At 36.5% G+C, this 23,038-nt stretch overlaps 1 protein-coding gene across 1 annotated transcript in view; it reads right to left on the minus strand.

The window, feature by feature from the left end:
* Nucleotides 1-23,038, minus strand: part of SNTG2 (syntrophin gamma 2) — a 193,383-nt gene that overhangs the window by 112,806 nt on the left and 57,539 nt on the right. Inside the window, exons 4-6 of the mRNA XM_042032748.1 lie at nucleotides 21,977-22,114; nucleotides 7,058-7,114; nucleotides 6,913-6,970 (exon numbers count right to left, since the gene is read on the minus strand). Coding sequence (XP_041888682.1) covers nucleotides 6,913-6,970; nucleotides 7,058-7,114; nucleotides 21,977-22,114 — 253 coding nt within the window. The remainder of the gene's footprint in view (nucleotides 1-6,912; nucleotides 6,971-7,057; nucleotides 7,115-21,976; nucleotides 22,115-23,038) is intronic.

The following is a 23,038-nucleotide window of genomic DNA, read 5'->3' on the forward strand; positions in this document are numbered from 1 at the left end:
ACTCCCTGCATCCTTCTACCCAAAGAATTCTTTATATTTAGATCAGTGTCTTGCTACAGCATTGTATTGTGTCTGCATGGCCAAGCTTTGGTAGCAGGGGTGGCTTTGTAAGAAGCTGCCAGAAGCTTCCTCCATGTCTGGCAGAGGCAATTCCTGGCTGCTCCAAAGACGGACATGCTGCTGTCAAGGCTGAGCCAATCAGGAATGGTGGTAACACCTCTGTGATAACACATTTAAGAACTAAAAATAAAGTTATTGCACAGTTGCAATTGTGGCCAGAGTAGAGCAGGGTGAGAACAACTCTGCAGACACCAAGGTCAGCGCAGCAGGAGGGGGAGGAGATGCTCCAGGCACTGGAGCTGAGATTCCTCTGCAGCCCATGGTGAGGACCATAGTGAAGCAGCTGTGCCCCTGCAGCCCATGGAGGTCCATAGTGGAGCAGAAATCCAGATCCTCCTGCAGACTGCAGCCCTATGCCAAACCAGCTGGATGACTAGAGGAGGCTGTGAACCCATGGGAAGTCCATGGCAAGAAGAGCCCACACTGGAGCAGCCTGTCCTTGAAGGACTGCACCTTGGCAGAGGGACCCATGCTGCAGCAGTTTGGGGAGAACTGCTGCCCATCACATTGAAGAAATTCATTGAGAACTATCTCCTGTGGGAGGGACTCCACAATGGAGCAGGGGAAGGACCCCTCTCCCTCAGCAGTATGAGAAACAACAGATGATGAACTGACCATAACCCCATTCCCTGTCTCCTTGCACTGCTGGGAGAGGAGTCAGAGCTGGGAAGAAGGGAGGGGTGGGGGGAAGGTGTTTTTATTTTACTTCTCATTATTCTGCTCTGATTTTGTTAGCAATAAATTTAATTCATATCTCGAATTCTAGTCTGTTTAGCCTGGGATGGTATTTGGTGAGTGATATCTCCCGGTCCTTATCTCAACCCATGAACCCCTCATTGTATTTTCTTTCCCCTGCCCAGTTTCAGAGGCTTTAGTGAGTGCCTGGCATCCAGCCATCATCAACCCACTAAAAGCATTTAACCTTCAAAATGAATCCCAGTATTATAAATTGTTCTAGAATCTCAGCTGAGGAATTCATCCACCTACGTTTCTCCCCATGTATCCAATGACTGCTATTCTCACTAAATATACAGTAACAAACATTGGACCTTAAATTCATTCCTGTTAGGTTGAATAGAAAAAATTTCCTGAAGCAGAGATCAAAATACCTTCCTTTTATTTGTTGACTGATCTTTAACAATTCATTAAGATGTTAAGAGGTACTGCCTTTTGTGGCCTGTCTAGTCTTGAGAAGGCAACAGTTAAAAAGAAAACCAAATGTTAAGAATATTCTTCTATGCCTTCTGAAAATAAGTTTAGAGATCGAGGCATAGGTCCAAGCGAAAGAACAATGAGTAGATGCTAATTTCATATATCACTAGCTTTCTAATAAAGAAAAATAACACTGTCAAAGATAATAAAAGATAGATAGAAAATAAGATCAATGCTAAAAAAAAAAAAAATTGAAGAAATTTTTAAGTGATATTAGGAAATAATGTCCAAAAATGAAATACCACCCAGCTTCAACTATCTTATATTCTAATGAGGCCTTATGTTCTAATGAGGCTTTATGTTCAAATACGGCCTCATATTCAGTCTTCACCTTCATTAGTACAAGGCATAACAAAAAATTTTGATCCATTTTGGTTTCCTCATAAACCTGAATACCTCTGTTTGTGCTTAACTCATCCTTAATATTGAGCTTGCTGGCTCAGTAGAATGAATCTCCAAGACTGATGAAACTAAGGTGAGTACAGCTGTAGGGATGAAGAACATCAGCTGTGGATACAACCATGCTGTGCAGCTTGGTGCAATCTCACATCATGCCCACCAGCTTGCTCAGACTAGGCTGGGTTACCCTTGTTGTACCACCCTTGGGGACAACTGGAGTCAACAAAAAACCCCAGAAATATACCTATGGAGGAGGTATCACATACAATTTCACATCAAACCATCTTTGTTTGGCATGTAAGTGAAACTGTTAAAAGCCCTCATCAAATTGATGCCATGTCCTCCAGATGGTCCTGAATGCAGGCAGCCAGGATGTGATATCTGGACACAGCCTGTGTTTGCAGAGCACGTGGTTTTACGCCAAGAATGTTTCAATTGCTGAATGTCTGGAGTTCATTCCAATCCTGCCAGGGTATACAGAACCAGTCAGAAATGGACTGAACATAAACCAGAAGATTTTTCAACACAGCAGAATGTGAATTATAAGTCGACTTTTATGAAAGAAAGTGGGAAAATGCATTCCAATTAAGATTTTAATGAATTTTGGCTCTTAAGGGGGATTTTTTTTTGAAACTGGCACAATGCAAACTAACCCTATTCCATCGGGTTTTATTTAATTTTATTTACCTATTTTCATCACACATCATGAGCTGAACCCACTGCTCTGTTTCATCATTGCTGCTTGTCTGACTCCACATATTATATATGAGCAGAACTCACAGCATTAGTCAGATTATTGCAGAAGGTCTCACAAAATGAAAAATTGCATCACGATGAAAACATGTGATTGCTAACTGGATAATTCTGCAATGCAAAACAGTACTTTATTGTTTGATATTTAAACAATCAGGATTTCCAATACTATATACAGTAAATCACTTGTACATAGGGTGAGGTTAAATTTCAAAATCCATTCATGTTTACAATCTACAGCATCTAGATTCCACAAACTCATAAAGGATCTTTAGTAATCAAAAATGGGAATAACAAAGAGAAAGATGTAAACACATGAAAGCTTGTAAACTTTATCCACATATAGCATCTGAAGATTCTCTGAAGTATTTTCAATCTATCTGATGCATCCACTGTACAACAAGTAAACCTGACTGATATGATTCCTTTCCAAACTCAGGACATTCCGTTACATATCTCTAAGGATAGGACCCTACATTTATTTGACTGTAAGTCCACAGCACTCTTTGCCCTAAATAAACTGTTAATACTATTACAGCATGTATATAAAAATATTACACACCTAGAAACTAACAGTAAATCACCAACTGTTGTACAGTGAGAGAGTACAAGGTACTACATCTTAACCCAGTTTCAAAAGGAAAACACAAGAAAAACGATCCTGCATTAAATTACATTAAGAAAAAAAAATAATCAAACCAGCCTGAAACAGGCTTATAGAATATTACTGAGAAGCTTCAACATCAATAATTCTTTTCATAATCAGGGAGATTATCAGCAATGTTGCTAATACGCTGTATGATCTGGTATATGGGTAGGAAAAAAGTCCTGTCTTTGGAAGTGAAATAATTTCCCATAGGATAAAAATTACTCTGTGGCTAATTGTATCACTTTACTCTTTATACAGTTTATAACTGTTTGCATTTACTTTTTCTCATTCTGTCTGGCACAGAACTTTTTTCCCTCTGCAATTAACTTCAGCAAAAGCTTTGGAGGTGGGAAAAAAATGTAACCTTTGTTAGAATGGAAGATAGAATCCATAGAAAAAATTTAAAAGGCCAAACTTGATGATGATTCATTTGAATTAGCAAAACTTGCTCTAATACTGTTGTGGAGGATGTGCTTAGGAAAAACTCAGGATATTCTTTACTGTGATTTTTAATACATTGGACATTAGTCTTCTGCACTGAGTGATCAGTTAATTTTTATTTCAGAAATGTAAAGTTATGGTCTTGAATTGAGTTTCTGTGTATGTTTCAGTGAACTTGTTCAGGAAAGTCTTACTGAAGAGTGATCTAGAATAACTTAATTTGAAATTTATAAACACAGTGATCACAGCTGAGAGGTCAAAACTATAAGAATATTTATAAGCATTGCTGCTACAGAAGTGCTTCTGTGGAATAATGAAATGAAATCCTATTGAAATGTTCATCTTATTTCAAAAATGAAAAAAAGATTAAGTGCAAATGCTGTCACCTGATACTTCAGTCAGTACCAAAAAAATCACTTATCTGATGCTTTTAAAAATTAAATAGTACAAATATAGACAACTAATTACTTTATTTAGATAGCACAAAAATTATAGAGATCTGAAAAAGAAGCAACTGCTTTATTCTGTTATGCTTCTACCCTTGGAACTAAAAAATAGTACTATATTCAAACAAAGTAAGGTTAGAAACATGATTTTACAGTGATTTTACAGATTTTACATATAAAAGGCATTAAATTTCATGAAAATTATCACAAATTATCAGTCATTTTAGTTCTTAAGTCATTAAGGAGAATTTTATTTACATAAGTTCAGGTATTTTAGTCAAGTACAGAAACCAGTACAATCCCTGATAAGAAACTGCTTTTTTATCAGGTAAATTATTTATTTTCAAATGTTACTGCACAATAAATCTTTTTTTTGTTTTTTTAAAATTCAGTATATTTGATTGAATCAGCAACAAATCTCACTGTTTAACTAAGAGGCAATGTTAAAGCCAGCAAATCAGTTTCACTGTTATTAGCACCTCATGTAATAAAAGTCCATTGCTGATTTATCCACATTTTGAATATACAGATGCTCAGTCCAAAACTTAGCTTGAGATAAATCTGTATGAGTCTGATCTCTCCATCATGTTTAACATTTCCTCTCATTTTATTAAACATAAATATTTTTTCAGATATTCTTTTATATGTAAATACATTTGTATTTTGGTATTAATGTCTGTGTATTAATATATATTTATATTATATAAATGGAGAAAGAATGCACATATTTGCAAAACACTTCTTCTTTTCCCTTAAATAATATTACCAAATTGCTTTCTGTTGCATTAAAACACTAGAATCTTACACCAGAAATATTGCCCCAATGTCACCTGTGAGATAAATTAACATATTCTCTTACTTAATATTAATTTCCAGTTATGTATGATACTAGAAAAGCAACGCTGTGAATAGCCTTTGTTATTGTCTTCCTCCTATACTGAGTAACAGCACCAGTTTGAGATTTGTGAGATCATATATCTAAAAAAAAAGGATTTGCAGTATAAGAACGTCTAGTACTTCCAAAATTTTTCTGAAAATCTTTTGATACTTTTCAGAAATACTCATTTCCTAGAAGAAACAAGCAAACAAAAAGCTCGATGCTATTTTCTGTTGCACAGAAATTCAGTAACCAGAAGGGAGTGCTGTAAGCCACATATCACAAAAAGCATTTCTATCTCAGATCTCTGGTCTTTAGCACCTGCAGCACTACATGAATTCCAGACTCACTCAGGCTAGAAGGGACCTCAGGAGCACACTGGGACCAGCCTGAACACATCCTTAAAGCAAGGCTGAGAGTCTCTTTTTCACACCAGGAGCAGCTGATACTACGTAGACTATTTCCTTCATACCTCGCCAGGTGTGACAATGTCTTCATTCCATTCACTCATCCAGCCAGGAACATCTCATATGGGCTTGCTCTGATACAACAGTGCCTCTGGTTATAACCACTACTGATTTTGGAGTTTCCTCGGACAAAAGATTACAAGATCTTAAGTACGTTTGGAGGAGACATTTTCAAATTTGAGGTAAAAAGCTGACCCCATAAAATTGTTGCTGCACTTGTTACTCTACAAATAAATACAGATCAAGAAAAACTACTCACAATGTACAAAACTCTGAATGTTAGTATTCTATATGCAAACTCACTACTAACCTTGATTAAAAGTACTATGCCCTAAGAGGGCAGGAGATAGCTTTACTTGTCAGAGATTAATTTCTTGAATTACTTCCCTTAGACCTGAATGCTTATATTAATTTTATTATTATTTTCCTGCATATTCTCTTGGTATTGTTTATTATACTGTGTATTTAAGGAACATATTACTGTTCTGTATACAGTAATACAATTGACATAAAAACACCTTCCCTTTCTCACTGCAGAAACAATGTTATAAAAAGAGCAAGCACTGTACACAGGAAACTTGAAACAGTGTTTCCAGTAGGATACAGGCATAGACAATCCATTCAATATTCACTGTGTATCAGATGAAAACAGGTATTCACTTCAAGTAAAAAAAGGACCCCCTGAAGAAAATGCAGAGGTCGCACTGTCTGCGACCTACTAAAGCACAAGTCTAAACATGTAGTCAAGCAAATGTGCTTAATCTCCACTCCAGCAAACCAGGAAAATAACCTGATGAGTTCAAAAGATCATGTCAGTGGCTTTGAGACCTTTAAGGAGCAGGACATACACTGAGAATCACAGTCTGTGTTTTTTTGAAGGAAAGGTTACATGAAATGGGTAGATTTACACTAGGAAAAACAGGATACACGTAGAAGCTTTGAAAGACAACATATATTAAAACATGTAAAAGAATTCCTCAAGAAAATAAAAAACTAATCCCCATGTCCATGTCCACCAGAGAAAAGAATATGACTTTGCTTTTGATCATCTAAGACCCTTAGTTCATGTTGCAAGGCACTTCCCACCCATATGCAATGGTTCTACTTTTCCTCACTGAAGAGACCCTTTGTTTTCCAGACCAGTTCTCAACCGTGTCAAGTTCGGTCTCAGGTCTGAAAAGGTCTCCCAAAGGCTCCTTTTGCTAGATAAATGTCAATGTAATACTTAACCAGGAGAGACTATACTGATTTAGATGTCGTTTTATCTTCACCATAATAAACACTAGAAATCACTCTCTGCAGGCACCTAGGCACAGTTAGTCATACCACATAGCAGTGAGTCACTGTGTGGGAAAAAAAATACTTGGTTTGTATTTTTTCTATCCTCTGCATTATTAAAGTACATGAATAGATTTTCTGTGTCAGACTTATGTTTTTGCAAGTAACTTTAAATATTTTGTTTATAACATAACTGTCGTACTGAAGTAAAAAATGATTCCTGAAACTATTAATAACTACAGTACTATATAAGTAAATAGCATAAGTTACCTGCTTGGTCTTTAAATATTTTTGATATGACGACAGGCACTTTGTGCTCAGCACCACCCTGTAAGAGAGACATATTAACCATGAGATCTCAAGACTGAAGAGGTGATACTGAAATTTAAAAGAAGAAAAGAGGAGTTACCCATACCTTTATGCTTAAGCCCAAGCCACCAACTGGTTGTCTACGAAGTGTAACAGTTCTGTGCTTTAAAAAATTGCAAAAAAAAAAAAATTTAGGTGAAATTACAATATCTGAATGAGCATAGATGTTCCTAGGCTCTCACTTACTTTAAAAAAATAATTCTCAAAAGTAGTCTAGAATCTGAGTGATCAAGTTCAGTTCTGAAGTATCATTCAGCATTGATTTATAGGCACTCAATTAATTCCTTATCACAGAGAGCAGAACTTGGGAGTTGTATATTCAGACTTTAGTATGCTTTTCTATCTCTGAAGTGGTATTTTCTCTGAACAGAAATTTGTACATACTTTTACTTTGACAAGGGAAAATTATATGAAGAGCTCAGAGACGTGCATTTTCATAGCTATCATGTATGCATGATATTCGTTCTAATTTTTCAATCAAGAATAAAAACGTTTTCTAGTCTACATCTTCAGATCTATATGTATTTTTTTTGCAGCACATCCTGAAAGACTTTTAGTGATAGTCTGCTTCAAAGGTTTAATTTTTGTATTTCAGATTTAAGTGCATAAGGAAGATAAACATTTATCAATATTTTTCTAGAGAAACCTGTCATGCATTTAACAGTATTCTGAATTTGACATTTCAATAATGTGTAACTCATGGTGCCTGACAACATAATAGCACTTCATCTTTTGACAATAATTATACAGTTGATGGGAACTTTTTTTGGAATGTGGTGAACAGTAGTGGATAGAATGCCATCTTTACAGTAATTCCTGAACATATAATTATTTCTTCTTTTTCTGTACATTAAAAATAGTATATAAGATTACTCCTACATGAATAATTTCTGCTTGGGTATTTTAAAATTTCACTGATTCAGATAATACAAATTTTTATTTCAGTAGTCAAGACTATAATCTTATATTAACAAGTTATTTTAATATATATAGCTCTTCTTTTTGTAACACTCATCATGCTAGACATATGTTCATATTGACTCAGGGGAAAGCAAAACACAATAAATCCTGAATTTCAGTTTCATTTTCGGTGGATAAGAAAATCCATATGGTAAAAAAAAAAATAAGAATGGTTTTGTACATTTTCAAAATTCCTTATGTTCCCATAAACACTGTATTACACTAGTCCATGTTAAAAATGGAAAACTACTGCATTATGAACATGGTACCTGACATATCAAAAGGTTTATATGATTGAATTTCAGCTGATGTAATTCAGTTTCTTTGAAATCTGTGCTAATTCAAATTGTTTCATGTTTTTTTTTTTCTTCATTTGGAACTGCATCAAAACTTTTGATCAAAATTATCACTCTCACTGAAAAAGTTCAGATCTGATCTGAATTAGAATACTTCCCTAAAATTCAGTGACTCATTCCCAAGAGATGTCTTCCAGGACACTAACTGCTGCATACTTAATTCTTAATGTTTCTTACTTAATCTTTTACTCCACCTAAACTTACACCTTGAAAATATATTATCTTAATATAGTCCATCATCATGTGGAGATGGTGGAATAAATATTTTGACAGTTTAGTTTGCTTCAGCATGATCAGACAACAAACAGAAAGCTGCTACATGGATAGCTTTAGCCATTTTATAAAAAATGCAAATAGAGTACTACTTATTGGCATCTTACACTCTCAACTAGAACAAACAAGCATTTTCATATGGTTGATAGGTAGCCCTATGAAGCAATCTATTCGCATAATATTGTAATAATCTTGATATTCCTATTTTAATAGTTCATAGCTTATTACAGAGATTCAATTATTCCTATTAAAAGAAGATATTAAACTCATACTTAAATGTTTCCTACCTACCAGTCTAGTAAGGGCTACATTTAAAAAATGCAAAAACTTTCTTCTTTTCAAGAGGTTCAAATTGCAAAATAAAATGCTAAAAGCTGAGTATTTTGATTAGGGAGGTAGTGTACAATTTGGAGAAGGAAAACTATTAAGAAAAGCATCACTTTTTTGCCCTGTTTGACTTTTCTAAGGAAACATTAACAGCTTCTGTCAGAAAAAGAACAGTCGTCTCAGTAGACTTTAGGTCTGAATCAGTCCTGAATTTGTTATGCAAGGACAAAATTTCATTACTATGAAATTTGGACAGAAACCCACAGTAGCTTTGCAAGCAACTATGAAAGAAAATTCTATCCTGAAACATCTTGCCAAAACTGAACTGCAATATTTGTGGGGAAAAAACAAACCTATCTTTTTGTGACATTAATGTCATGCACATATGCAGCTGAAAACCCAGTGTGTATGTCTCAGTCAAACAGACAAACAACTTATTTCATTTTTCAGTTGCCTGAAGGCTAGATATAATTTTTCTTTCCAGACAAATTTATTTGTGGTTTTAGAGTAAAGTGAGACAGACATCTATATCAGTCTTAAAAAAATAAAATTAAAGTGTTATAGTTGACTGTGCAATTTTATTTCATTATAGGCAAGGAAAACTCTTTAGACAGTCTTACTAATTATCAATCAGAACAGCAAAGCTGAAATTAATTTTTTTTAAATTAACCTTTTTTTTTGCTTTTTAACTAGCATTTTGTTTTGTTTTGTTCAATAGTATCTACAGTTTCTTAAAACTCTTTATTCTCATGGGTTCCAAAGTATTCAATGTGTACTCTATAACAATCACTCATTACAGGTGTGCTACCAAGCAGAAGCAATTATGTACCCACCATGGCACACATGGCCTGTTTTGTTCCCTGTTTCTAGGAGATTAAAGTAGTACCCCGCATAAAACTTCAGGATGCATTTGAATAGACAGAATGTAACTAATAAAACTGCAATTGGCAGGACACCAATACAAAAATATTCCTATCTTTTTGAGAACTTTTATCATTGCAAGCTGTCAACTGGTGAGGCAGAAAATTTCAGGAACTCCCAAGAGTGATGCCAGACAGGGAATATTTTGAAAAGCAGATACAACATAAAATTTTAACCATGTAAGAAGTAGACACCATTCAAAAAAACACTATGTCAACAACTGTATAGAGAAGAGACTACTTGATAACAGGTGCAGTGCCTGCTTATCACAGCTAAAACAAGTAATAAAGCTGAAAAAAATTCTATACTTTTATCAGTTGCAAACTGAATGACACTTTCAAATGTAATGGAGAGAACTATATGGCCAAATACCCATCTTTTAGGTATGAGATAGCTCTACACAGAAGACTTGCTAGATTCTGTTAAAAAACAATGACTCAATAGAAAATTTTATCTCTGGAAAGATCTTTTATGTCTTGGTATTTGTTCATATGAAGTGACATGACTGGAGCTTAATGGGCAACAGGAGAAGGCAATCACAGGGCTTATTTCTGTTGCTGTGTTTAAGGAAGATTTTATATCCACCTTCCAATGCCTACCCAATATGTCATTATTACCAGATTGCTAACACCAGGACTGGCACTTGTGGGAAAGGATCTCTCATTATAAAAAAATATTATATCTATCTATCTATCTATCTATCTATCTGAATAATGTATTATGGGGATTTCAGAAAGAGATTCGGCTTGAAGCACTCCAAACTCATTGATATAAAGAGACATTTTTGAATAAAGACTCTGTATGTACAATAACTTATTTTTCTGTTCCAGTCTGCATGAAAATATTAATGAATACATATGTTATTTTCAAGCATCAGACTGAAGTACATAGCAGAAAAGGCTGGAGCACTTGACATAGACCATGTTCTTCAGGTTTTGTAGAAACTGTTCTAAGAAACAAGCCCATTCACAATGGCTAGAACAGGTTGGAAGAGACAGATCACCAATGCTTTAATTTTGTTCTTTTCCCTTCTACTTATCAGTAGGACTGCTGTGATGACTTCACCGGTGTCCTCCTGGACTTCCCTGTCCCCATGCCACATAGCAAGGAGGTTGAGTGGAGAATCCGTGCTGACTTCTCTCCTGTGTGGGCATCTTTCCTGCTGCACCACCTGGATGCTGACAGCATTAAATTCGGTGGGAGTGACTCTTAGGGTAGGACCATAGTTACGAGCTGGGCAGAGCTGCAAAGGTCACACCTCTTCGTGTTCCCAAGGATAGCCTTGGGGGTAACTAAGCTGACCACTGCCCCCAAGTGATGGTGTCAGTTACTTCCTCTCCATCTTCTGATTCCACAGAACAGCATTACAAGGTTAAATTCCTGTTACCAACTCCACTTGTTACCCTGAGTCCGTGTCCATGGGCTAAGAGTAGTTGGGCTAAGCTCTTCAGTTATTGAGGGGTGCTATGTGCCTTAGCCTATTTCAGACAGATATTGGTGAAAATGGGTCAACCGATACCAGTAACGTTCATAACAATGGCCACGGCAACAAATTCTATTGAATGTAGGGGCATCAACAGGTTCAGTATCATGACACATCATCAAAATTACCAATTAAGACAAAAATCACTGGTCTTGACTCAAGGGGACTGGTCACCTTTACTTAACCCAGAAAAGGAACGTGTATAAATTATATGTGTTCAATAAATAGCCATGACCAAACATGCCTTGGTACCTGAGCGTATCTGGTTCCCACACTCAAACCACAACAGACTATTACGTTAATGGATAGAAGACTAGTCCTTAAACATAAAAAGTGGATAAATAGAAACATAGAAAAATGTAAACAACGAAATCGTTCATTGCTGCATTGTTTACAAGATTTTTCTTTTTTTTAAAATTTATTCCTACTTCTACAGTTGAACCTGGTATTTATTGGAAGGAGTAGTCTCCAAAGTTCTCCTTACTTGTGGAAAGTAAGATGCCAAATTAACTACAGATACTACCTAGCAGGTTTGCAATAGAAAATAAAAGCAGAGTTTGCCACCCAGGCCCTTGGGAAACATACAGGGGAAAGGAAAAAACAAAACAAGAAAGTGCAATAATAAGACTTAAAAGAGAAGCCTGCAACCTGCAGGCTTGCAAGGATGCATGGGAAGAAACAGCCTGATACCTGAAAGGGTAAAAAGATAGTTTGTCCTGGCTTCACTTGGGATGGAGTTAGCTTGCTTCTTAGAACTTAACGTATCAGCCATATGTTAATTTTCTTAGCAACTCTTGAAGATACCACAAGAACTTTATGAGATAGGAAATGACTGAAGAAACAGACCTTGTAAGAATGTGACACCCAGTAAAATGTATCACGAAATGCAGACATCCTGCTGGTTGTTACATATCCCCAAAGAACAAAAAAGGATGTGGTGAACAAGGATATGTTGAAATTCTTGGGGAAATTTTCTCCTCAAGATGGGGAGTTCCCATGATGAGGATTTTCTTGGCTCACACCCTCCACCTCCCCAGACCTTGAGCTCCCTCAGCAAATTGCTCAACACATATTTAGCACTTTGCCAAATAGAGATTTCCACTGCCACTCATACAAACCCTCACTTCTCACTCATTGTCAGCAAAATTCCACCTACCCAGTGACTGCAGGTTGCTGTGTACCTGCTGGCTGACTTTACTTGTACAAATAAGGATTTAGAAGTACAGTAGGAACTGCTCTTGCCAAAATTATTTCCAGATGGAATTCAGATGAAACATCATATTGAGGAAAGCGGTATGTGCAGGATGCTAACAAGAGACAGTGCTGGATTATGGTTAATCACAAGGTCTGGCAATATAGGCATCTACACGACATGGCTAGAACCACCCAGCCTCATGCTAATATGTGAAGATATATAATATACCACACAGCACACCAGAAGAACTGCAATGCCAACACCTAGGACTGGAACAGAGATTCCTTCTTCCAGTAGGTGTCAGTCAGGATCAAAGAATACTTGACTAGAAGCCAGAAAGCACTGAGTTTTGACTGCTGCTTCCTTAATCACTGCTGTTACTACCTATGTATGTCCTGAGTAGACGTAAATCATAAAAAATGAGTGCTGCATGAGGAAAATGTAAATGTCACACAGTCACAGTCTGACTGAACATGTCACGTCTGCATTTCCACAAATCCATAATACTGTTCTCTCAGGGAACTATAACCACAAGCATCTTCTAATTAACCAGGTAAACAAACAAAGAATTGAAGCATTGAAAAATAATGAAATGGCTTTTCTATAAAACTACACTGTGGGTGGGTCTGAATTAAAGTACTTTATTACAAGTAGGATTTGCTATACTTCTGGTTATAATGTCTGGTTTTCAGGAAAATCTTTTTGTTCATAGTTGCCTGTATAAACTTTAGTTCCAAGGTTGGATCATTTTTAATAGACTTATATATTCTTAGAAATAGTTGCATTGTTTAAAAAGACAGTGTAACGCATAAAGTGGAAAAAATTAGTGAGATACTGTAAATGTGAGTAAAGAAAACTGCAAGGAAGAGAGGGAAAGTCACAAATTAGTCCTCCATGGTAACACTTGATGCCTCATTCTCCCCTTCCATGAAGTGAAGGCAAGAGATACTGAGGAACAGGTAGACAAAAATCAGAAGGTTATCTTGAATGGGAGAGTTTTGAAGCTTAACTTCTTGCACTACACAGGATCACACCTTTTCCCAAAAAGACAGGAAGAAGGCAGTAAAAATTGATAGAGGCATGCCAGTTGCTGTTCAGTTTTGTGTAAAGTCAAAGCAGATATTTTAATGTGCTAGCAAATCTTTTAATGTAAAGTCAAAGCAGATCTTTTAATGTGCTAGCAAATCTTTTAAAGTTGCTAACAAAGACCTGTGACATCTGCAGATTAAATGTAATAACATTTTTATCAGTTTAAATTATCTTATTATAAATGCTATATTATCTTACAAATGTAGATAAAAGTTGGTGGGTTTTTGTTTGTTTGTGTGGTTTTTTGTGGGTTATTTTGGGGGTTTTTTGAAGGGAAAGTGGATTTTTTGGTACATTTTTGTGGAGTTTTTTGGACTAAAATGAAGTCACTTATTTTATTTACAAAGCTGGCCAAGCTAAGGGAGGATTATACAACAAAAAAAAACCAAAAACAAAACAACAAAAAGCCCCAAGCAATTGTTCTCACATTTGTACAAAGAAAAAGCATTAGAGGCAACAGTCACAACTTGCAACAAAGGAAATCCCAACTGAGCATAACAATAGGAAAGAACTCCACATAGTTAGGCATTAAGAGCTGCCCAGAGAGCTGGTAGCATCTCCATCCTTGGAGATATTCTAAACATGAATGGACAAAGGCCTCAGCAGCTTGGAAGCTATCACCACTTTCAACAGTGGGTTAAATTAGATAATCTCAAGAGGTCCCTTTCAACATAAATTACTATAGGATCTATTCCAGTTAAGATGACTGACAAACCCCATGGTGTTTTATTCCTCTGAGGAGGGTAATCATATTAATGTGTCTGAATGAAACACAATCAGTCTCAGTATGACTTCAGAATAATCCTCAGGTTCTCCTCCACTGAGTTGTAAAATATTCAGTTTGGGACAGGAGCTTTTTTGGCAAGTGGTGAGAAGTAAGAAGACCCCAGACTCTTCTCAGATACAAATTACATCAATGCAGATCATTTACAAATATGGATTTCCAGAGTCACTAAAAACATATATAGGACCCTGAGCCAACATATGATAGTACTTTTCCCACTAAAATTTAGCTGATTTCTTCCAATTTAGAAGGCATCCCATAACAACAAATTATAGCTAAATGCCGCCAGAATACAGCTTTTCTTTGAGTAATTCCATCTGCATTCAACTTTGCACAGCATTTCACAAGTTGGCTATAGTGAAGATGAACAACAGAGGTTGAACCCATCAATATCCCACATACGGAAACTGGAAAGCCTCACACTTCCGTCACAGTCAGACAGTTTGCTCCTAACTGTTGAAAGTTTTAAACTGCTACAAGACCTCTCACAATGTCTAAGTTACAATTTACCAGTCCTGACACTCTGTCATAGCTTCAAGTGTAATAGATTTATTGAAATTTCAATTAAAGGACACATATATTTATGTATATGTGTGGCTTATCAATGTTATGCTGCCTTTTATCTTGTTGGTATGAGTGCTCACCCTTAGTTGGACTCTTTCCACATTTCAGGACGAGATTGTTTTTCAGGGATATTCATGGTGTCCTTTGCATTCTTCTGTTCTATTTATCAGCCTTTTTATTCAAGCTACTTATTCTTTTTATCTTTAATAATAAAGGTTTTTTGTCATGCTGAGAAATACTCATATTTATTCTGTGATGCAAACTTCTAACTGTTCTCAGAGTGACAGCAACACAAGCATATGATCTGTCATAATAAAGGTCCTAAGGAATTACTTGATAGCTATCTTCTAAATATCTAGGTCAGCTTTCCAGGGCACGGAAAACAAATAACAAATGGTTAAATAATGTATTTTCTCGATACAAGTGATCTTAGTTTCAAAAGGAAGACTCTTAATCATTCACTTGATGCTTCAGCTTTTTTAAAAAAACAGTTTTGGACTAAAATGCCACACCAGCAATGGTAGAACAGGCATTGGGCATATTGCAATATTAGCAGTTAGTGAGACATAAATTTTCTTGGGTTAAAAAAAACCCCAAAAAACTTCTAGATTTTTTTGCACATCTGTTCCCTAGAGGTTTTCTAAAATAACATTCTTCTGTGTCCTTATTAGTGTCTGAGTTATAAAGAAAAAGCCATAGCAATCTCATCAGGGATTCAAACAGTATTTTCAGGCACTCTTTCTATTTTTTTAATCAACAAAACAACTAATCTTGCTATTTTTCTTCCTTAATCACCTACTTTGCTTCATTCTAAGACACAGTTTGTGAAGCTGGACAACTGAGTATCCAGCATGCAAAGGTTTTTGTTATACTGATTCTATTAGACTCAAATAAGCCTCTGAGGAGTCCTCTTCCAATCAAGATGCTATCAGCCTGCATTAGAAACCTCTTTGCCTGACCCCTGACCAATTCAAAAACAATTCAGCTCTATGAGAAGGACCAATTTTGAAAATTCCAGATGCTTTTCTATTCTTTTTCTTGCAAAAATAAAATAAAGAATAAAAGAAAGAAAATGCTTATGAAAAGAGCAGAGGCGTAAAACTGTGGACTGACAACAGGAGAAGGATGAAGCAATACACATAGATGACAAATAAAGCATATTAAGGATGAGGTACTGTATGTAAGAAATTAATTTTAGTGGGTAAAGTGAGAAAGAGTTAAAGTAAAATAATACCTTAATGAAGTATAAAATTTAAAACTCAATCCTTTCCTGTTTCTTCTTCAACGAAAATTGATCTCTCCCTGTGTGTCATACAATTAATTTATTTCTGTGAGTATTGTTAAACTTTAAAGCTGGGGAAAAATATCTTCTGTTAAAAATATATGGCAGATAGGGGAAACTGTTTATTTATTTTCTATTCACCATTTCTGTCAATACTTTTGTGCTTGGATTCTATGAGTGTGCACCAATTGAGAGAATCACAGAATGGGTCAGGTTAGAAAGAACCACAGTGGGTCATCTGGTCCAACCTCCCTGCTCAAGCTGCATCATCCCAGAGCACACTGCACAAGACTGTGTCCAGACAGTTCTTGAATATCTCCAGTGAAGGAGACTCCACAACCTCTCTGGGCAATCTCTTCCAGTGCTCAGTTACCTGCCTATGAGGATACTGCGAGAGACAGTGTCAAAAGCCTTACTGAAGTTGAGGTTCAGCTGTTATCCATCCAGGTAGCTGTTTCATCATAGAGGGCAGTCAGGTTGGTCAATCATGATTTATTTTTAGTGAATCCATTCTGACTATTCCTGGTCACCTGCTTGTCATCCATGTAGATAGAGATGGCCTCCAGAATGAGGCATTCCATTACCTTTCCAGGGATTGAGGTGAGGCTGACTGGCTGGTAGTTCCCTGGACGTTCCCTCTTTCCCTTTTTGAAGACTGAGGTGACATTTGTTTTCTTCCAGTCCTCAGGCACCTCTCCTGATTGCCACAACCTTTCAGGGATGATCATGAGCAGCCTTGCTGTGCTGTCCGGCAGCCCTCTCAGCACGTGTGGATGCATCCCATCAGGGCCCCTGGACTTCTGGATGTCAGATTTGCCTATGCCAAATCCTCCTTGACCAAGGGAAAGTCTTCCAGTAGTCCTTTTTCCTGGTCTCCTGGGTCAGAGATTCCAGAGCTCTGGTCTTACCAGTGAAGATCAAGGTGGCAAGTGCAAGGTGGCATTTGGTAATTCTGCCTTCTCTGTATCCTCTGAGAGTCCCCTCTCCATTTAGTAATAGGCCCTCATCATCCTTTGTTTTCCTTTTGTGATTGATGTATTTGCAAAAGCCCATCTTGTTGTCCTTGATATCCTTGGCCAGATTTAATTCCAAGTGGACCTTGGCCTTCATTTCATTTCTACTTACTCTGACAACCTCTCTGTATTAATTCCAAGTGGTCTGACTCTGCTTCCATCTCCTTTGCATTTCCTGCTTACTCTTGGGTAATGATGGGAGTTCTTTTTTATCCATGCAGGTCTCTTGCCCCCTTTGCTCAATTTCTTGCTCACTGGGATGGCTTGTTCTTGAGTCTGGAGGAAGCGATCCTTCAATATTAACCAACTTTCTTGGACCCCTCTTCCCTGAAAGGCCTGTTGCCATGGGATTCTTCCAAGAAGATCCCCTGAAGAGGCTAAGGGTAGCTCTTTAGCCCTGAGGAGGCTGAAGGTTACAATTTTACTTGCTGCCCTGCTTCTTGTTCTATACTGAACTGCACAATCTCATGGTCACTGCAGCCAAAGCTGTCCTCAACTTTCACACCTCCAACAAGGCCTTCCCGGTTTTTTAGTGACAGGTTGAGGAGCACACCATTCCTTGTGGGAACCTCTGCTATCCGTGTCAGACAGTTACCATCAATGCCTTCCAGGATCCTCCTGGGCTGTTTGTGCTTCACTTGTTGCTTCTCCAGCAGTGCCAGGGTGGTTGAAGTCCCCCACAAGAACCAGGGCCTGTGACCATGAGGCTGCTCCGAGCTGCCTGTACAAAGCCTCATCCACTCCCTGCTCCCGACCAGGAGCCTGTAGCAAACACCCACAACAGTGTCAGCCTTGCTACTCTGCCCTTATGTCCTAACTCATAAGCTCTCATTGCTCATCATCCACCCCAAAACAGAGTCTGATACATTCCTCGTGTTGCCTCACATAGAGGGCAACTCCACCACTGTGATTCTGATGCACCCATATATTCTTTCCCATTCTCTCACCCATACATTCCTTTATCCTAAAAATCTGAACACCCCAAACGTAACAGCAAGTCATGAAGACTTGCTTAGAACACTCGAATATGCCAAGCCTGAAAATCTGAAATGCACCTTGATGGAAAGATTGCATGTTTTGCATGTAAATATAAATTATATCTTTATAAATAGCTATATAGAAAAAATTTTAAATAAATGTAATATAATATAAAAAGCACTGCAAAATATTACTTCCCCCAGCAGCTCCAAATCCAGAAGGATTTTTACAGATCCTTAAAAGCAGCTTGTCTACTGTGAAAAAATTGAATACTAAAAAAACAGCAGCTGATTTTACATTATTTTTTCTATATACACCTTGAATTTCAAAAACCATGTTTTTCTCTCATTGTTCTACATCCAAGTCCAAGATTGCAAGAAGTAGTGAAATGGGCTGAGTTGTCATTTAATTACAGAAAGCCAGGTATAAAATTTCTCATCAAAGGTGAAGCTTTCTCAATGCTTATAAGTGGAACTTAAACGAATGTCAGATGACAAAACATGAAACAGGAATAGACCTAGATGATGATAGCAAAAGGTATTTTATAGTAAGAGTCTTTTATCCTTGGGAGTAATCTCTACTGCTGAAAGTCCAACTCACCACAGTAGCTCTAGTGATCACTGATGTCTTTGTCAGTCCTCAGTGTAGCATTCAGAATTACACCAGACTAGCAGAGATAAATATGCACAGCTGCAAATCCTGTCCTTAGTGTTCCTCAGGATTAATGAAACTGTCAGTAAAAGGGAGGCTGGAAGCAAATGCATCCCACAAATGCTGTCCCATGTAAGTGGCTGGAGAAAAAAGTATTACCACAAGTAGAAACAGAACTTTCTTTCCATTCACAAAACCCAGCTAAGAGGAAAAGTCACTCTCAACCCAGTTTTTTTTCTCCTCCCATGCATCTGAGGTCAGTACAAAAAGAATGCAAAAGTTATTTCTATTTTTGTTACAAATGAACTAGTTTGATGAATGGCCATGTGTAAAATAAATATTAACTATGAGTAGCTGAGAATGAAAAAGTACAGAGAAAGGAGAATAAATCAGTAAGACAATGTGATCGTTTATGACTGCTATAGCATTGACTTTCAGGCTACAATTTTCTATTAATATTTTGAATCGTACAGAACAGGGATGAAAATTATTTTCTTGAACCACTTGAAATATAAAGCATTTATATCTGGAATTTATGTCATGTAACTGTAATTGTAAAACTTACCAAAATCAGTGCTAGAGAGCTACCAGCTATTTCACCCTGATTTCTAATTCTGCTTTTGAGCTCTTATATACTAGAAATTTGTATATGGTAAAAAAAGACAGTGTTTATCTTCATGTTACATTCAATTTGCCTTCATATTAAATGCTTGGTGTCCAGGAGTTTTTATTTGGTTCAAAGTATAATACAGAAAAAGCCTAATATGAAGCCAGTCCATTTTTCTCGATAGAGTTTGACAACAGAATCCTGTGAGGATTGCAGGTAACACTTTCAGAATGGGATCTTGGGGAGATCTTCTAAGGGACACAGAAAAACAACAGATCAAACCCTTAAAATTTAGTTTTCAGAGTCTTCAGTGAGAAAATGTAGGGAAAATAAGGATAATGTTAACAATGTTTTCCAGGAATGGGCAGCTTGACAGGACTGCTCACTCTTATTTCTCAGTAGTATGAGGTAGGAGAAATCCCTTCTGAATGGGCGTCATACTGTCTTGGGGTGACTCAAACCAGGACACATACATAGAGCCACATAATACTTTGCAACTCCAACCTAAATTACCATTTGAATTATACTTGAAATTCACTTACTTTTACACATTAACACTACATCTACAACCAAGAAAAACTGTTTCTCTTTGCTGTAGTCCTGGGAATCAGTTCTTTCTAGGGTCTACCCATTACTGTGATCACGACTGGTGATGAAATACAACCAAGGAACTTGGACTCATTTTGTATGCAGTGGCTGCATATCCCAGCTATGCCTCCTCTGCAAGGTCTATTACTTTCCAGAATTTATTTCAAAATTCAATTCCTTAAGTATCAAAGCTTGTCTCCCTACCCTCTCTTCTATCAGGAAATACTATTTAGGGTACCTATAAAATGTAGGAGTAAAAGGCATCAAAATCAACCCAAATCTTGATGCTAAAAGGAAGAGGCAGACTTAGGTGGTTTGGGGTGGGTTTTTGTACTGCTTTAGGTTGGAGTTTGGGGGTGTTGGGTGGGGGGTTTTTTTGCTCTTTTTTGGGTGTTGATGAATACACGTACAGATTTGATATGGTATCTTCTCAGATGCAACTAGCTTGTGTTGATTCAATCAAGAAGTAACCTAGGACTATGTAGGATGGAATTTTGATTATTTTTCTATGAGATTCATACACAAGGCATTTAAACACCATCACGTATAATTATATGTACAGACTCTATATACTGAAGTCTCATTATATTTTACTATGACTCTTAGAACTACTTTGCATACAACTTATCAGCATTCCCAGCAATGTCTGGTAAAAAAAAAAAAAAGCTGTGTTTTTTCATGCTTCCCAGTGAAGCAGAAAGTATATGCAAAGCTGATGAATGAGGCTTATATTACTCTCAGCAAACCAACCAGAAGTGGACATGCCTGTCACCAATCAACCTTTTTGAACATTTTAAAGAGCAAGTCATGTTCCACAGAATTCCATGGAAAAGTACATAATGTTTCAAAGTGCTAAAAGCTATTTAAAATTATTTTATGTGAGATATTAATTTATATAAATACTGCATCAGGAATGAAATATTCACTTACTATATATGCAGACTCTCTCTCTCTAACATACTCACATATACACGCAAAATACCCATTATATACTTCTTTTGCTTCTAATTCTTAGAAGAGTATCACAAATTCACTTGATGTCCTCAAATGCCTAATTTTAAGTTTACATGAAACATGCAATACAGCAAGGAGAAGAAACACTCTCCCTTGGACCCCTCTGAGGAGGCTGACACGAACTCTGCACTCTAAGAAACACCAGCAAAGCTAATGAAATTTATTTTACTCAGTAAATTTAAGTATAGGTATTCCAAATTCAAGAAGAACACTGTTTATACGAAGAAATGAAATAAATTACTTAATCTAGACACCCTTTCTGTATTGCTTATGCAAACTGTCACTAGTTTATCTTGTGACATTATCAAATGGTCACACAGAAGATTCCTCTAAGCCTGTAGCTTAGAGGCACCACAGGCTTTGAAAAAGCCTGAATTTTGGGTAAAAAAAAGCACCACATACATGCTGGCACTGATCAAGCTCCATCTGTGCCTGAAAGAGAATTACAGTGAAATAAGTGCCTGTCAAGTGTTCTCTCAGTCAGCTCAATGCCCTTGAACAGACATCCTGTCTGATACACAAAGAAAACTTCGGTGCATTAGTTTACTCTTCAAATGCTTTCACTGGGAAACACTTTTTCCTTTTCTCTCTTAATTTAATGGCTCACCAATATTTGGTGGAAGAATGTTTTAATTTTGGTATTTATAGACATTTTTGCTTCTGTTAAGATTATAAATATCATAATAAAGTATGTATAGCAGTGGTCAAAAATGCAGGTTTTACATTCATGAATGTAGGTATGCACAGAAGACTCAACAACTGATAATTACATGTATTTCTATCACCCTCTAAAATCTCTTGCACTCCAATACAATAAGGAGACCTCTGCAGAAGAAATTTAAGTGCACATTCAAAAGCACAGAGATATAGAAGCACTTACATTTGCACTGTGATCACTTCCACTAACACAGACGACATCTTGTTTTTGAATTGTTAATACCTCTTTTGTAAGCTTCAGTCGGATGTCATAAGCATTTTCAGATACTTCATCATACAACAATGCAATACCAGTTTTAGTCTGCAAAAAAGCAAGGCATACACAAAAAATTTAAGAATATGAACATTTCATAATGGTGAATAACAAGCTCTATCTCATTCAATACATAAAAAGCATACAAATGAGCATTATTTACAGGAAGCGGAAAACTGGTCTGCTTTTCAGTCTTCAAATGGATTAGACATTAAAAGCCTCTTTTGCACTGGAAAATACAGGCTAAGTGGTCTTTGAAGTAGACATTAATATGCAAAGAGTAAAAAAAAAATTACAAAAGTGTCTCCATTGTACTATTCCACAAAGGAGTGCTGCCAATTAATGATGTCCTATTTGATTTTAATTATACAAAGACTTAAGAAACTGTATTAGAAACAGATAGGTATGTGTAAATGTATGGAACACATTTTCCACTTTCAGCAAGAAGTGGGGAAGTGAAATATTGTTCCTGTCTTAAAGATGTTCCTTCCACTCTGGCAGAAAAAGAACTTTACTCTTCATAAAAGTTGCTGAGATACAGAGTTCTGTTACAGTAGAAAACTATGTTTTCACATTGTAAAATACATAATTAAACACAGTTGTTACAGAATTTATTTTGTTTAGGTCAAGATGGACATATATTTCTTAAGTTACATCATCACTTGACTAATAACTAGTAAACTCTAGGATAGTCAAGTATTTGGTATAAACAATGTTTTCTCCATGAGTAGTAGAAAAGAAAATTTATTTTAATTTCTTGTTTATTTACTTAAATTTTCCACTAATATTCAGTCAGATATTGCCTTAAACAAAAACTGTGGTATTAGGAAAGTTTACAGCTATTTGTTAAGATATGCAGACAAATGAAATTTCAGATCTTTACATTCACTGCACAGAAGACAAAAACACCTGTTCTGAAATGAGTGATCATTTAAAAGTAGTATTTATTAATTTATAATGTACATAACAGCA

The sequence above is a fragment of the Corvus kubaryi genome, unplaced genomic scaffold, assembly GCF_017639235.1.
Source record: "Corvus kubaryi isolate FWS band 111438036 unplaced genomic scaffold, C.kubaryi_AGA036_p1.0 37354, whole genome shotgun sequence".
Classification (NCBI taxonomy): domain Eukaryota; kingdom Metazoa; phylum Chordata; class Aves; order Passeriformes; family Corvidae; genus Corvus; species Corvus kubaryi.